General features: G+C 39.7%; 1 protein-coding gene across 3 annotated transcripts in view; it reads right to left on the bottom strand.

Moving 5' to 3' along the window:
• Pde4d (phosphodiesterase 4D, cAMP-specific) overlaps window positions 1-16,084 on the bottom strand; it is a 1,420,835-nt gene that overhangs the window by 174,736 nt on the left and 1,230,015 nt on the right. For all 3 annotated transcript variants that reach the window (XM_013025262.1, XM_013025263.1, XM_013025265.1), the window contains 2 exons: window positions 9,974-10,047; window positions 4,143-4,192 (listed from right to left, as the gene is read on the bottom strand). In XM_013025262.1, coding sequence (XP_012880716.1) covers window positions 4,143-4,192; window positions 9,974-10,047 — 124 coding nt within the window. The remainder of the gene's footprint in view (window positions 1-4,142; window positions 4,193-9,973; window positions 10,048-16,084) is intronic.

The raw sequence follows: 16,084 nt of genomic DNA, 5'->3' as shown, positions 1-16,084 counted from the left end.
CCAGGTCCAGAGTTCAGGACCCATGACCAACAACAACAACAACAACAAAAGTCTATCATTAAAAAAAAAAATGTGGTTACTTTAGATATACCAATTTACCTCTTATAAATGGAAATTTTTAAAATGGCATGCGACTAACACATTTTAACTATAACAATAAAAAATTTGTTTCCTGGTGTTTTAAATATAAGGAGAAGAAATTAAAGTTCAATAGCTTTAAGGCTGACTTGATGTACAAGACAGAAAGTATGTTCCAGATGAGACATCCTTAGAAAGTATGGTATAATAGAAGTAGATAGTCGGATTTCTTCTTTTTGAAAGGTGAAAGAGTTGGTTTATGGAAGAGTTACAGAGAGTTAATTATTTCTTCTTAAAAAAACAAAACCTGTCTCCAAATTTTGTGGAGTTGGGGAAAAAAATGTTCTAAAGTACAGCCTCTCATCTAAATCACAAGAGAGCCAGCATCTGAGACGGGAAGGACCGGGAAGTCACAGAGCTGAGCCAACAGAAGGCCAGTGTTGACAGACACACACGGAAAATGTATCCACCTGGATGATTTGGGGCTCCAGACATTTGCTCTGCTTATCCTGCGAACTTTTTTCTAACTCTTCCCATTTTTCTTTCTGTTTGGTTTATTCTTCCCACCGCTGAATTTGTGTGTGTTCCTAAATTCAAATTTGAATCTTAACTACCCCCTGTGAAGGCATATGACACTTGGGCCTCCGGGAGATAATCAGGTGATGAGGATGGAACCCCAGGGATGGGATGTGTGCCCTGTGAAGGAAACTCATTGCTGCACTCTTTCTACCTTGTGGAGATATATCAAGAAGAAACAGCAGTATGTAACCTGGTAACAGGCCCTCTCCAGAAGCCAACCGTGTTGGTTCTGTGAAGTCAGATCTCAACCCTTAGTACTATGAAAAATAAACTTATGTGGCCTATAAATGTATAAAGATCTTTTCCTATGGTACTTTGTAGAGCAGTCTAAACTAGTATCCCATTCCTAGGCAGGCAACAGGTCCTAAAAACAAAACCAAATAAAAACACTGAAACAAAATTTTGAAAAGCTTACTGAAGGCAGCTCTCTGAGGTACAATGCTCACAGTATGCAAGGCATCATTCAAGGTAACTGTCTGAAGTAGAATTCCCATCTATTCCATAGCTGGGGAAAGTGAGACCGATAAAGGCATTGTCACTGGTGTAAGGCTACGCAGCACAGCTTGATAGGTCTCATGACACTGCACAGTTCTATTAGGTCTGCATCAGTGATATCCCCTAAAGTTACCCTTTAGGGCCACCTAGGTGCTGCATACAGCATTCTCTTTAGCTACCTATAACATTAACTATTTAGCTATGTGTTTCCTGCAGATCTTAAACAAAATTTCTAAGATGGACATTTTTATCTGAAATGCTACATACCTAACTTTTAACACTTCTTCATCCTTCACAGAATGAGCAGAGGTATAGACAGGTTCTAACAGCAGAGAGGAAAGCAAGGAGGAAAGGAACCCACAGGTGTCATCTCTTCTGGATAATCTTAAATCTCAAGGTATCATGCATCAAGTGTCAATCACCACCACCATCATCATCATCACCACCACCATCGTGATTTCAGATTTATGAGCCCACTTTTTCAGAAAGGTTGAGAAAGCATAATCATTCCCTGCCCCTTACCCCCCAACACCACATCTTGTTTTCAACTGGGTTAGCAAGGCTGGGGCAAGAAACAACCCTTGGATTCTCTAGTCAGATCATTTCCTGTTGTGCTCAGTGATGAGCCAGCTGCTCTAAGCAGTTAATGACAGTTAATTACTTTCTTTTCTTAGATAAGGTATTTCTGCACCCCTGCTGTAGGCCTCAGGGTCAGAAGCTAGTGGGTACAAATAAGGCCCTATTAACCTTAATTACCCAGTTCCAGGGGCTCATTATTTCTTCTCTAAAGTCTTCAGTATTATATAAAAATGTCTGCCAGCTCTCCTGGGATATCTCACAAGTGTGTAAGACCAATTCTGTGCCCTCTGGGTACAGCTGCGACCCTGTAATCCTGGACTGGGTCCTATCAGGGTTGTAAGGCTACCTTGATCCCCAATCACCCAACCATCTCTTGTTGGACAAAACAGTTTCAACTGATACCTGAACTTGTTCTGAGAGAATGCTGCCCCAGCTGTGAGAGAGCTCCTATGTGACCCTCAAGCTATAAAAAGCTACCAGAGACCAAAATACTAATGCATTCCAATATTCAACCTGCAACAGCAGTCTTGTTTATTGTACAAATGGGTACAGGGAAGGTAAGTTGGTTTCCAGAGGAATGTGTTGGGTTGGAGATGCCTGGAGTGCCTGAAACAGAGCTAGGGACCAACTCTCACGTTCTCTACCTAGAAACCCCAGGGATGTGCACACAAAAGAAAACACTGAAAGAAGGACAAAGGATGACCCATCGCAACAACAATAGTCACACAAGACACTATGTCCAAATTGAACTTTACTACAACTTTTGGTGCAGGGGGAAGTGGAGGAGGGAAGGGAGAAGTAGGAGAAAAGCAAAGGAGTAGGTAACAATGTTTGACAAGAAATGTACTCATTACCTTACTCGTGTAACTGTAATGCCTTTGATAGCATCTTTGCAATAAAAGTAAATATTTTTTTAAAAAAGCCTTGAGGAAAGTACATAGTTCCAATTCTCCATCTTAGTGTTGGCTCCTTCATAATGAATTTGAGTTTCTAAAGATGAAATTTGTTTCTCAAAGATTTTCATATGTGGGAATTCTTATTGTTCATCTCTTGATCAAAATCAAGAACAAAACTGGTGAAATATATAATGAAATAACAACGGAAAGTCACTACCAGAAGCATCGTGAAAGAGAAATATGAAAAAGAAAACCAACCATTTAATACTCTTTAAGATACGAGTCCATTTGGCAAACTGTCAGACAAGAATCAACCCTGATAATGCAACTAGTGTTCTGACCATCACAAAGTTAAATTTCATGCAAAATATATTCACTAAAATCCTAACAAGAAACTCCTCAGCATATTATGAGTTCGAATCCAAATAGGAGACTAGAATCAAATGAAGTATTGTCTATTTTGGAAAATATGTTAATTTTCTTCTGGTAATAATTTTTAAAATCATAGGTTTTCTTTTCCAGGTAATTACTTTAATGAATCAACTGGGGTTTTAAGACATGATGAAATGAGTTCAATTTGGTTTCAGGTTCAGCAAAATGAGATCATTCATTCTGGTTTTGGTTCAGTTGAGGTCAAGTCTCCTGTCTGAAACCAACTAGCAGTAATTAGGATAATTTTATTTTCATGCCCTTTACTTCCCTCATTCTTTCTTTCTACTTTTCTTTCTAAACATGCGTGGCGCTTTTTCTTTGGAACCCACTGAACTTCTGTGTTGTGTAATAACATCTTTTCTCCTCGTACAAAGAGAACTTATTCTCAGTTCTCTGCATCTCAGGAAGGACTACTAGAGTAAGAATTTTCTTTCCTTCATATAGCTGGAGATACTGATTAACCCAAAATGTATTAACCCTTTTATTTATGCTTTTGCATTCATGAAACCAAAGTAACACATGCTACCACCATGCTGATGACAAACTAGCAGTCTGAAAGTAATGTGCTCTCTAAATACAGTTGCCCAGAGTGATGCTTAACTCAGCTCAAGAACCACGCTAACTAGCAAATATATGGTACACTGGAAAGCAGTTTCCAAGGCACAGTCCAGATAGAAAACTTGTAAGATCAATGGTAGTAAGGTCAATGTACACTCAAGAGCTGGTGGCTCACGCCTGTCATCCTAGCTACTCAGGAGGCTGAGATCTGAAGATCGCCATTCAAAGCCAGCCCAGGCAGGAAAGGCTGTGAGACTCTTATCTCCAATAAACCACCAGAAAACCAGAAGTGGTGCTGTGGCTCACGTGGTAGAGTGCTCGCCTTAAGGGCTGAGGGACACCGTGCAGGTCCAGAGTTCAAGCCCCACGACCAACATAAAAAAGGACCATGTACAGAAGAAAAACTTGACTTATTTAATATTTTAGAATTATCATATAAAATTGAATTGAATTCAATATTCTGTCTGTTGGAAGAGACAGTGTCTTTCTAGATATAAGTAGAGTAAGCTTTCACATCACTCTTACCTGTTATGGTGGCTTTGTTGATGGATGGTTGGTTGCACATGGGTGATCTTCTGACAAAGAAAAAAATACAAGGCAATAAATTGTGGTGTTTGTTGTTTGGCGCATTCTCCAAGTCATTTCACATGCATGTTTTAATTTAAAAGATTTATATTTTTACATTAGGACACTCAAATATTTCTTTTACACTGGAGAGTCAGGTTCTTGGGTGTGTTATATTATGGCTTGGATCACAGATGAGAATGAGACAGAGATCAGAGAGAGAGAGAAAAAGAGAGAGAATCAGAGAGGTGAGGGAGGGAGGACAGAGACTGGGGAATAGACAGGGGAAGGAAAAGGAAAGGGAGGGAAGGAGAGGAAAAGGAAGGAAAAGAAATGGGTAAAATCACTGAACTATAGATAGAACTGATGTACTACCACAAGAATGTGATAGAAGAGGAAATTCTCATTAATTAACTATATTTAATTAAGTAAAGCCTTACACACTTGTGAGAAAAAGTATTAAATTTACAGATGTATAAAAATACAGTATTATACAATTTATTTTGGAACAAAGTCTTATAATTGTTTCTATTTTGTCTGAAGTAAATGATTCTTGTAAACTACCCTACAATTAGATAGGGAATTTAAACTTTTCCATTTCTACTTTCTTATAAGGGAAGAATTCTGAAATTATTAGAGGAGAATATTAACAATTCATCTAAGTAGATGGTATAGAAATTTTACAAATAGGGCGAAGGTGGCTCAGTGGTAGAGCGCTTGCCTTGCATGCATGAGGCCCTGGGTTCGATTCCTCAGCACCACATAAGCAAAAAGAAAAAAAAGCCGGAAGTGGCGCTGTGGCTCAAGTGGTAGAGCGTTAGCCTTGAGCTGAAGAGCTGAGGGATAGTGCCCAGGCCCAGAGTTCAGGTCCCACAATTGGACCAAAAAAAAGGAATTTTACAAATATTCTAAACCAAAGGTACCTAAAAAGATATTCTTCTCTGATTTTTTCCCAAATATTTCTTAACTTCTACAAGGTGATTACAAACACTTTGAAATTAAAAAAAAAAATCTTTGGAAGATGGCTGAAAATGATTTGAAATGCCACCTTCCAAGGGCATATCTATGCCACACAATCTCTTTCTCTTCCATATTTCTTTTTTATGTGATTAACCTGTCATCCTTATCAACACCATACCATTGAATTCAGTATTTAATTAGTGCTCAATAAATTACATTGAAAAGAAAATCACTCATGAGATATTTATCAAGTATTTTTTAATATTTTGTAAAACTCTTACTGATAGTATATTCTTTATTTTTGGTATACTGAGAATTGAACTCAAGGCCTCATTCTTGCTTGATAGATACTCTGCTACTTGAGCCACCCTGCCCTCAGCCATTGCCTCCAGCTCATTTTTGGCCTTGGTTCTTTTCAAGGTAGGGTCTCACTTTATGTCCTTGCCAGCCTAGACTGTACGCCTCCTACTTGTGTGTCACAGGGTTGCTGAGATGCCCAGCCATAATAGAAGCACCAGCCAGGAAATCTCATGAGTTATTTTGTTGAGGGGGGGGGGCAGTCATTGGTCTTGAATATGGGACTTGGACGCTGTCCCTGAGCTCTTCTGCTCAAAGCTAGGTACTCAACCACTTTGAGCTGTAGTGCCACTTCCAGTTTACTGGTGATTACTTGGAGATAAGAATCTCACAGACTTTCCTGTCCAAGGTGGTTTTGAATCTTGGTCCTCAGATCTCAGCCTCCTGAGTAGCTAGGTTTAGAGGTGTGAACCACCAGCACCTGGCCTCATGAAAATTTTTTTACTGTCTGGCTGGCCTTGAACCCTGAACTCCTGATCTGAACTTCCAAAGTGCTCGAGTCACCCTATCAAGCATAACCAGTGTCTTTTAAAGGATAGCAATCTTCAAAACATCTTATGAATACTTTCAGGAATCCTGAAAAATATTTGAGGTTTTATGTGCGTGTGAGCATTTTTCTGGTGGCTAGCACTTAATAGACAAACACTGACCTTGCGTCAGATGCTGTGCTAGAGGAGCATTTTACATAAATTATCTCACTTAATCCTCACAACAAGCCTTAAGGCAGCTGGACTCATGGTTCTCATTTTACCAATGAGGACAATGAAGTTTGGGGAAGTTGAAAGATTTGTTTTAAACATACACACACACACACAAACCCTGAGAACCGAACTAAAGTAATGTGCTTCTTGGGCTGCATCTGCTGTGTGGTCTTCTTGCTAGTATGTTTTCCGTAGCAGCTGAATAGACAACCACACAGATGTGCAGATGGCAGCAGCCCCTTCACTCTGCCCTGCTGAGATGGTAAAGTTCACAGCAGGGCTGGGGGACCCTGGGAGAAAGCAATCTGGTTTTTTGTCATGTCTCATTGATTCCACTCCATTTCTGGCTCTCTGCCATGGTTCTTACATTTATTGGTATCAGTTTGGAGTTGAAATTGTTTTGTTGAAAATGCACCAAGATTTACTCCTAACTTATTTCAGGTTTTCATTATAAAAGAAAAATGGTAAAATAACTTGATAAATGCCTTCCATAAAAACAAAAGAACAGGACTGGGAAGGTGGCTCAGTGGTAGAACGCTTGCCTTGCATGCATGAAGCCCTGGGTTCGATTCCTCAGTACCACATAAGCAGAAAAAGCCGGAAGTGGTGCTGTGGCTTAAATGGTAGAGTGCTAGCCTTGAGCTCAGTGAAGAGGGACAGAGCCCAGGCCTAGAATTCAAGCCCTAACACTGACCAAAAAAACAAAATAACAACAAAAAAAAACTAAACAAAAAACCCCACAAAAGAGTCAGTGTTTTGAACAGCTATTCTGAAATGGCTCTGATCTATAGACTTGAGGTCTACCTTTTTGCTGAGAATTTATTCTGATTGCATTGGGCATGTTTGGAAATAAAGTTGTTGACTAGAGAGAATTCAAACAATTTATATATTGATTTCTGCTGGGGTTTTTTTTGTTCCTCTATGCAAATTGACTTTAGGAAAGATATCAAATGATATTTTTATACTTTTTTTTTGTTTTGGAAAAATCAATGGTTGACTCATTCCTAATAATATCCCCTTAACCTCAATCCTGTGACTGATAGGCAGGAGTCTGACACCCCAGCAAGGAGCAGCAAGCAGGAAATATTAATCACCGACTCTAGGATGACATTGATATATCATTTTGTGAAGAATGATCCACAACTCACTTCCGGAATTTAAAAAATGAAAAAAAAAATCTCAAGGGCAAGAAAGAACAAGGTGATAAGAACCAGTGGTAGAAAATAAAAATGAGCAACAAGCATCATGACATCCACCCAGGTTTTAGATGCACTCTTCTAGAATCCCTTTCTCTCCCAACCAATAAGCAGATTGTACATGGCAGCACAAACTCCAGCCTCAGTGTTAGAAATGATTTAAGGGTGTTGTAAATACCTAGCAGTTATAGTCTGATCCAGAGTCAGAAGGCCTGTGTGATTTCTTCACATCTCTCTGATCATCTCTCTGGCTCTGCAGATGTAAATGCTAGAACCCAGGTACTGATACATAAAGGAAACATTTTTTTTAAGTCTCTAGTTTGCCTTTTGAAGAGAAGACATTGATTTCTCTAGATGAAATTTGAGACTAAAACATTGGAGAGTGACAACCAATAGTTTCATTTCTCCTGCAGAGCTGGGACTTTCCAAATGTGAGGTAACTGTTCCTACAAGTTATGGAATGCCCAAAGCCCCAAGGACCACTGAGTTCTGCATCATAAAGTACAGCCACAATAACCAGAGTCCTCAAAGGACACCCTCAGAACTTACATGCTGAATTACCATTTTCCTTGTTCAGCCAATAAGCATTTTCAAGGAAGTTGCTCTGCATTATGATAGGTACTAGATTTCATTCTATTTATTTGTATTGTGGAACTACATTGATGTATATATATATATATATATATATATATATATACATATAATACTATATATATATATATATGCATATGTATGTATACCTTCTTTATCACAGGAAGTACTTGCACAATGGCTACAGATTTCCTAAACAGTAGAAATGTACATTTGAGAGCTAAATTACACTATTATGGACTAGAAAGTCCAGATTTTTCTATTTTTTCAGAAGTAATAATGCTATAAAATTTTATATTCTTAGATTTACAGTAAATCCCAATAAGTTATTATTCACTGACTTTCTTCAGAAAGAAAGAAAGAGAGAGAGAGAGAGAGAGAGAGAGAAAGAAAGAAAGCAGCCAGATGCTGATGGCTCATGCTTATAATCCTACTACTCGGGAGGCTGAGATCTAAGGATCCTGGTTTGAAGTCAACCCAAGCAGGAAAGTCTGTGAGTCTCTTCTCTACAATTTACCATCACCAGCAACAAAAAAATTCCTGGAAGTATATCTGTATCTCATACTGGTAGAGCACTAACCTTGAGCAAATAAAGCTCAGGGACAGTGCCCAGGCCCAGAGTTCAAGCCCCATGACCAAAAGAAAGAAAGAAAAAAGGAAAGAGTTTTGGTGATTATTATTAGTATGGTTTTTAAGTAATAACTATTCAAAAATAGCTTATCAGTTTCTGTTTTAATCTTGCAAACTTAGCTTTCACTTTTTAGATTCTTATCCTCATCAAACCCCTAAAATTATCCAGGCACCTATGACTCATATCTGTATTCCTACCTACTCATGAAGCAGATATCTAGGGATTGAGTTCAAAGCAGGAAAGTCCATCAGACTCTTACCCACCAAAACAAAAAACAAAAAAACAAAACCCTGCAGTGAAGCAATGGCTCAAGTAGTAGAGTTCCTATCTTGAGGGGAAAAAAAAGCTAAAGTATAGCATCCAGGCCTGGAGTTCAAGCCCCAGTACTGGTACACACAAAAACCCAAATTTAGGGCTGGGAAGTTGGCTCAGTGGTAGAGTGCTTGCCTTGCATGCATGAGGCCCTGGGTTCGATTCCTCAGCACCAAATAAGCAAAAAGCAAAAAACTGGAAGTGGTACTGTGGCTCAAGTGGTAGAGCGCTAGACTTGAGCTGAAGAGCTGAGGGACAGCGCTCAGGCCCAGAGTTCAGACCCCACGACCGGACCCCCCCAAAAAAAAACCAAATTTATAATCACTTTTCATTTCAACTTTTCTTCTTTCAAAGATTTCCAGTGTAACTCTTTTCCAGCTGATGATCTGATAGTCAATAACCGCAAGAGAAACAGAGATTTGTGCCATGAAATGGTGGGTATTTTTCCAATTAACTGTGTGTTAAAATGACTAGGATGAACATGAATCCACTTCAAGGGTTCACGAGATCATTTGTCAGTGGTTAACTTATGAGGTTAGCTAAAACTAAGTGTAAGCAACTGGGTAGAAGGCCAGGTGATTTCTAACAGATGGAATCACCATATTTATTTGTCACAGTGTTATTATTAACACTATCACTACAGAGTATTTATAGAAAATTAACAGGACCTCATCTGATGTGGTGTACGTGACTAGGTATGTGATAGCAACCCAAGGAAGTCTAATAGATTACCCCAAGTTCAATTCAAATTGATGACAACTTAAAAGGGAGGAGGAAACCAAGTGCCAGAGGCTCACACCTGTAATCCTAGCTACTCAGAGGGCTGAGATCTGGGGATCGCAGTTTGAAGCCAACCTGGGCAGCAAAGTCCCCGTGAGCCTCTTATCTCCAGTTAATCACAGAAAAAGCTGGAAGTGGCACCGTGGCTCAAGTGGTAGAACACCAGCCTTGAGCAAACATTGGTTCAGGGACAGTACCCAGGCCCTAAATTCAAGCTCAGGGCAAGAAAAAAGTGGAGGGAGGAGGAGGAGGATGATAACTTACTTATTAGGTGCTCGATCTTGCAAATTAGTTAATGCAGCAAAGTTGTTCCGTACAGTCCTCAGGCTGGCCAAGACCTATGAGAGAAAAAAAAAAGAATTCTTTAGATTTCTTGAGCTAGAATCCTTTTAAAGGCAATTAAAAGCAGTTTAAGGGAAAACACAGTATTTCTCGTAACTTAGTTTCCTACAGAATAAAGAATCTCCCAATGCAATAAAATGTTTCAGCATCTATACAAAATCTAGAAGGTCACACTGCAAGCGTGTTCCAGAAATCCATCTCACTAAGAATATAGCAAGTAGCACAGCAACAGTTTCCAAAACATGCCTACATGTCTCATTCACCAATTAGACAATCTATATGTAACACAATTACTTGCATTTTATACAAATATGAAATACCATACTATAAAATGTCAACAAAGTCTTAGCTTCGAGACCCCAAAAAAGAAAAACAACCTCTGAATCTCTTAAAAAGAAATTTCACCAAGAATCCCATTATTTCAAGTCAGCGAGCTAATTAAGTCTGAAGTTGTTCTTTTCACCTTGGCCAGATGCTTCCTCTGGCTAACTCAGTCTTGTTTTCCTAGGTTAAGGCTATGTGAAGTAAGGAGATTACAAGAAGTCTTCCCAGAGGCATTTCTCATGTAAAATGCTACTGCTTGCTGTGTGCACAGTACCCAAGACATAGGGCTTAATAAAAATGTACCGAATAAATGAATACATAGATGCAAGCCAGCTACCCCTGTGATAAGGCTGGAAATACAAGTTGCCACCTCTGAACCCCTGACAGTCAGTCCCTTCCTTCCAATTACAACTAGAAGGTGACCAAAGAATAGAAGTGACTGTAGGGCAAAAAAGTTATAAGAAGCTACCACCCCTTACTTTCTCTTAGAGTGGTTCAATTTACCTAGAGTGGAAGCTGTATTAGGCAGGATTGCAACTACCACATTAAGTGCTAGTCTAAAAGATAGGGTACAACTGTTGTGGTAGGTACTATATGATGCTCTACAACAAGTAAGACCGCCAGACTCTGACACTTAGAACCTTCTTAAACAAGGTCTGTATCTCAGTTTCTTCAAGTGTAAAACTGGGACAACACTATTTATTCACTTCAGTACTGTTGTAAATGTAGGAAAAAATGGATTAGGAACCAAGGATGGTGCCTAGCAAGGGGGAAGTCATTTGGTGACCAGAAAGCAACATTGTATTTGATGCTTAGTTTGGCACATAAGGAACTCCCTTACTGCCAAGTAATGGTAATACAAAGAGGATTTCAAATTGCTGATTGCTTTCCAATCTGGTATCCTTTTTTTTTGCTGAGACAAAAATGTTTCTGAACACTATTTAGTATTTTTTTTTGATGTTATAAGGCAAAGGGAGCTGTTCATGTTCTGGGACAGAAACAGCATTTTCCCTGAAGGAGTTAACGGTGCTTCCTAAGTAGTCAGTGGAAAAACCTGGCTCATTATTGCATACAAAGAACTCACAGTTCAGAAAGGTCGCAGTGCCTATGACGAAGTATCCAAATAGCTTACTGCTGACGTCAGATCACGCCGCCTTTCATTAGGCATAAAATTATGAATGATGCAGAAATAAGTTGGATAAATGACCTGCTGTCATTAAAGCATGCAGGCCTGATTTATCTTTTCAGAAGTGAACCTCAAGTACACTAAAAAAAAAATCATTTTAAATGAGCTTATTGCATCAGCTAATTGATCCTTTTTAGACAAAAGTTTTAACCTCAGACTTCTGAAGCTGTAATAGTTGGATAAATAGAAAAAATATTGTAATAATTCATGTTCGGTAAAAAATAGTATGCAGGAAACTCATGTTGGTGCTCATTTGAAAGGAAGTATTAGTTCACCAATGAAATATCTTCTGTGGAGTTTTTGCCTCTGTTAAAATAATAATGAAATTACAACTGGATAGTTTTTGGTTTCAATTCAACTTTTGGTATTAATTTTGAACAATTTGTAATTTTATGCTACAGTGTAAGGAAAATGTCTATGAAGCAAAATAGTTAAGTAATTAAGACAAAATCAGAAATCAAGTGATTGCTATTTTTATTTACTGTTTTATTCTAGGGTGTCTCTTAAAGTTTGCTTTTACAAACAGTGTCATAGTATGTAATCTGTAAGTCAAATCATGTCCTGTATGTGCAAGTCTTAGATCATTGCTGTGTGTGTGTGTAAAAGAGAAAGAGAGAGAGAGAGAGACAGACAGACAGACAGACAGAGACAGAGACAGAGACAGAGGGTGGTAGGACAAACTGTATTTTATAAATGTTTCAGTGTGTTTGCCAGTATCTTCTGCACTGTCATATATGATACTTGTAAAAGTATAAATAAAAATTCTAGACAAATCTGGCCAGGCACTGGTGGCTAACGCCTGTAATCCTAGCAACTAAAGAAGCCGAGATCTGAGGATTGGTTCAAAGCCAGCCCAGACAGGAAAGTCCATGAGATTCATCTCCAATAAACCACCAGAAAACCAGAAGTGGCGCTGTGGCTCAGTAGTAGAGCACTAGCCTTGAGCTGAAGAGCTGAGGGACAGTGCCCAGGCCAAGAGTTCAGGCACCACTACAAAAAAAAAAAATTCTAGACAAATCTAATCCTGGGCCTGGCTGACTAACTCTAGTGATTTTTATCACAAAGATTGTGTTTTTTGGGGGGTTTTGTTTGTTTGTTTGGTGTGGGGAGGGGGGGATGTACCAGTCACAGAGTTTTTGTCCTCAAAGCTAGTGTTCTACTATTTGAACCACAGTTCTACTTCTAGCTTTTTGGTAGTTAATTGGAGATAAGAGTCTCATGAACTTTCTTGTGTGGGCTGGCTTTGATCCACCTCAGATCTCAGCTGCCTGTGTAGCTAGGATTGTATGAATGAGCCACTGGATCCTGATTTACAAGCATTGATTGGTTTTTTGTTGTTGTTGTTTTGTTTTCGTTTTTTGTCAGTCATGGGGCTTGAATTCTGGGCTTGGATACTATCCCTCAGCTCTTCAGCTCAAGGTGAGCGCTCTACCACTTGAGCCACAGCGCCACTTCCGGTTTTCTAGTGGTTTATTGGAGATAAGGGTTTCATGGACTTTCCTGCCTGGGCTTTGAACAGTGATCCTCAGATTTCAGCCTCCTGAGTAGCTAAGATTACAGGTGTGAGCCATTGGTGCCCAGTTAAGCATTGTTTTTAAAACAAACAATTGCTATTGACTGTGAGAGGGAAATGGAAGCAGGTTACAGGAGTTCATGAGTTGGGTTCCCCTGTTCTTTGCAGTGTTCTAGGGTAGCTCTCATTCCTCTGTGTTCAGCCATCCAATAATTCTGCTGGAACTATATGTTTCTTTCCTGTCAATGACTTACAGCTCAGTAGTAGAAAACTAAGGTGACTACTTTCTCCTTTTCCCTTCCAAGCAAAATGTAGCTGGTTAAAGTCCAAAAAATGTCTCACAAATAAAGTGAAATAACTAAGCACAGTAAATACTAGTTGTCCTATTTAAGGGCGGAAATGATACAAATTCTAGTTCATGGGTTGGGATGTTATTTATACACACTGTTTTTAATGTTTCTTAGATGCTTTTAAACATTTCTTTAATCAAATAGGACGCATTGAACTTGGTAGGAAAAAAAGGGCTGAACACAATAGACTTGTTATTTTTCAGTTTGTACACACTTTATCCCACCAGGTGGCAGTAACACACTGGATCATGCATTGTAGGGTTGGTGCTCAAGGAATGTCTCACTCCTGAATGAAAAAGGGCAGGGGGGATTATTTACAATATAAAAAGGTAATTTTGGCAGGACCCCAGTTCCTCATGCCTGTCATCCTAGCTACTCAGGAGGCTGAGATCTGAGGATTGTGGTTTGATGCCCTTCTGGGCAGGAAAGTCCATGAGGCTCTTATGTCCAATTAACCACCTGAAAACTATTAGTGCTGCTGTGGCTGGAAGTGGTAGAGTGCTAGCCTTGGGCAAAAAGCTAAGGGACACAGTCCCCAGACTCTGAGTTCACATCCCATGACTGACAGAAGGAAAAAAATAAAGTAATTTTGGTTGAAAAGGAAATCCCTTTCCAAGTTATGTTTTGGCTATTTTCTCTGCCTTTTCAGTTACTGGCAGTTTCACATGGTTTCACCTAACAAGAACTTAGATGTCTAGAAGGATGTTGATTGTGATTTACATTAGAGCAACTGAAATGAGATGACCATCTTGATCCATTGCCTGATAGTGGTTTCAGCAACCTTGGGTGATGAATTCACCTGATTGGTGCTGCTGGGTAAAATGGGAAAGGTGTGGAAGACATTAGAAAATACTGGCTCTTTGGGCTGGGAAGTTGGCTCAGTGGTAGAGCGCCTGCCTTGCATGTCTGAGGCCCTGGGTTCGATTCCTCAGCACCACATTAGAAAAAAGCCGGAAGTGGCGCTGTAGCTCAAGTGGTAGAGCACTAGCCTTGAGCTGAAGAGCTGAGGGACAGTGCCCAGGCCCAGAGTTCAGGCCCACGACCGGACCCAAAAAAAAGAAAATACTGGCTCTGGGCAACAGAAAGTCATGCCTGTAATACTAACTACTCCGAAGGCTGAGATCTGAGGATCATGGTTTGAAGTGAACTCGGTTTGAAGCCAACCTAGTTTGAAGCCAACCCAGACAGAAAAGGCTGTGAGACTCTTATCTCCAATAAACTACTTAGAAAAGGCCAGAAGTGGAGCTTTGGCTCAATTGGTAGAGTGCTAGAGTGAGCACAGAGAAGCTCAGAGACAACTCTCATGCCCTGATTTCAAGCATGGTTAACTTCTACTACCAACTGAATGAGAATGTTCTACAATGCTAACACAGCTGCTACATTTTTTTTTTCTGAAAGTATTCAGATGATGCATTTTGGCTACAGTAAAGGTAAAACCAAGTGGTTGTTCCTACCTGGTATTTTAAAATCAAACATACACACATAGCCTTAGTCTGAATCGTGTGAGAGACCCAGTATTTGGGTCTTTCACTTCATCAAACGTTTTGCCTTTTATTGCATAGTATGCTTCCAGATGAGAAGAGAGGCCACAGGGCATTGCAAAGTGGACAAATCTCAAATAGAAAGACTATTGGACCAGAGGCAGCTGATGATGGAGAAGGGTCCTCTGGTATGTGACTCAATGTTGTGTGTCATTTGGCCCCTAAGATGCTGGCTTCATTTATGCTCACAGGGAGGAAATTCTGGCAGGGTCAGAGGGGCCTGAGGTATTCTGCGTTCCCCTCAACACCCAGCCTTCATGCCTAAGGAAGAACTCATACCAAAACACTGCAGAATATTTCTAAATGAACAAGCTACTTAAAGATGACATGTTTTCACAGGGATTGAAGGGATTTTGAACTTATATGGGAAAGGGTAGGAAATTGGAAATGGGAAAGAAGTTAAACAGCAGTAGCAAGAATCTAACTCTGACGTTTTTTTTGCCAGTCCTGGGGCTCGAACTCAGGGCCTGGGCACTGTCCCTGAGCTTCTACTCTACCACTTGAGCCACAGCACCACTTCTGGCTTTTTCTGTGTATGTGGTACTGGGGAATCAAACCCAGGGCTAGGCAAGCACTCTACCACTAAGCCACATTCCCAGTCCTAACTCTGACAATTTTTGGCCATTAGAATGATAGAGATACAGTATGATTCTTTCTGAAAACTGAGTCTGTCGAAGATAGTTTAGGTTTCAACCCCACTCAACAAAGGGGAATAAATCTTTGTATGACTTCCTAAATTCTCTGATAACTGAGGATTTTATTCTCTTTGCTTTGCAGAAAAGCATGCTTTGCAAAGAACATATTTTGGATCAGTACTCAGGCATAAAGAAATAGGGAAAATGACAGAGACATGGGGTTGGGAGAGGTTTTTGACCACTGAAGACAGTGAGGGTTAATTAATTAATTATAGGAATCATAAGAAGGGAATAATGCACATAAAAGACACTTAAGCAGACGTTTTTGGTTTGGGGTTGGTTTTTTGTTTGTTTGTTTGTTTTTTAACTGGGCTTGAACTCAGGACCTTACACTCTCACTTGGTAGTTTGACATCATACCCCTGAGCTACAGCTCCACTTCTAGCATTTGTTGGCTATGTAAAGACAAAAGCCTCATGAATAAA

The sequence above is a fragment of the Dipodomys ordii genome, unplaced genomic scaffold, assembly GCF_000151885.1.
Source record: "Dipodomys ordii isolate 6190 unplaced genomic scaffold, Dord_2.0 Scaffold83, whole genome shotgun sequence".
NCBI lineage: Eukaryota > Metazoa > Chordata > Mammalia > Rodentia > Heteromyidae > Dipodomys > Dipodomys ordii.
Note: the sequence above shows the minus strand (reverse complement) of the source record. Positions and strands in the feature narration are given on the sequence as shown.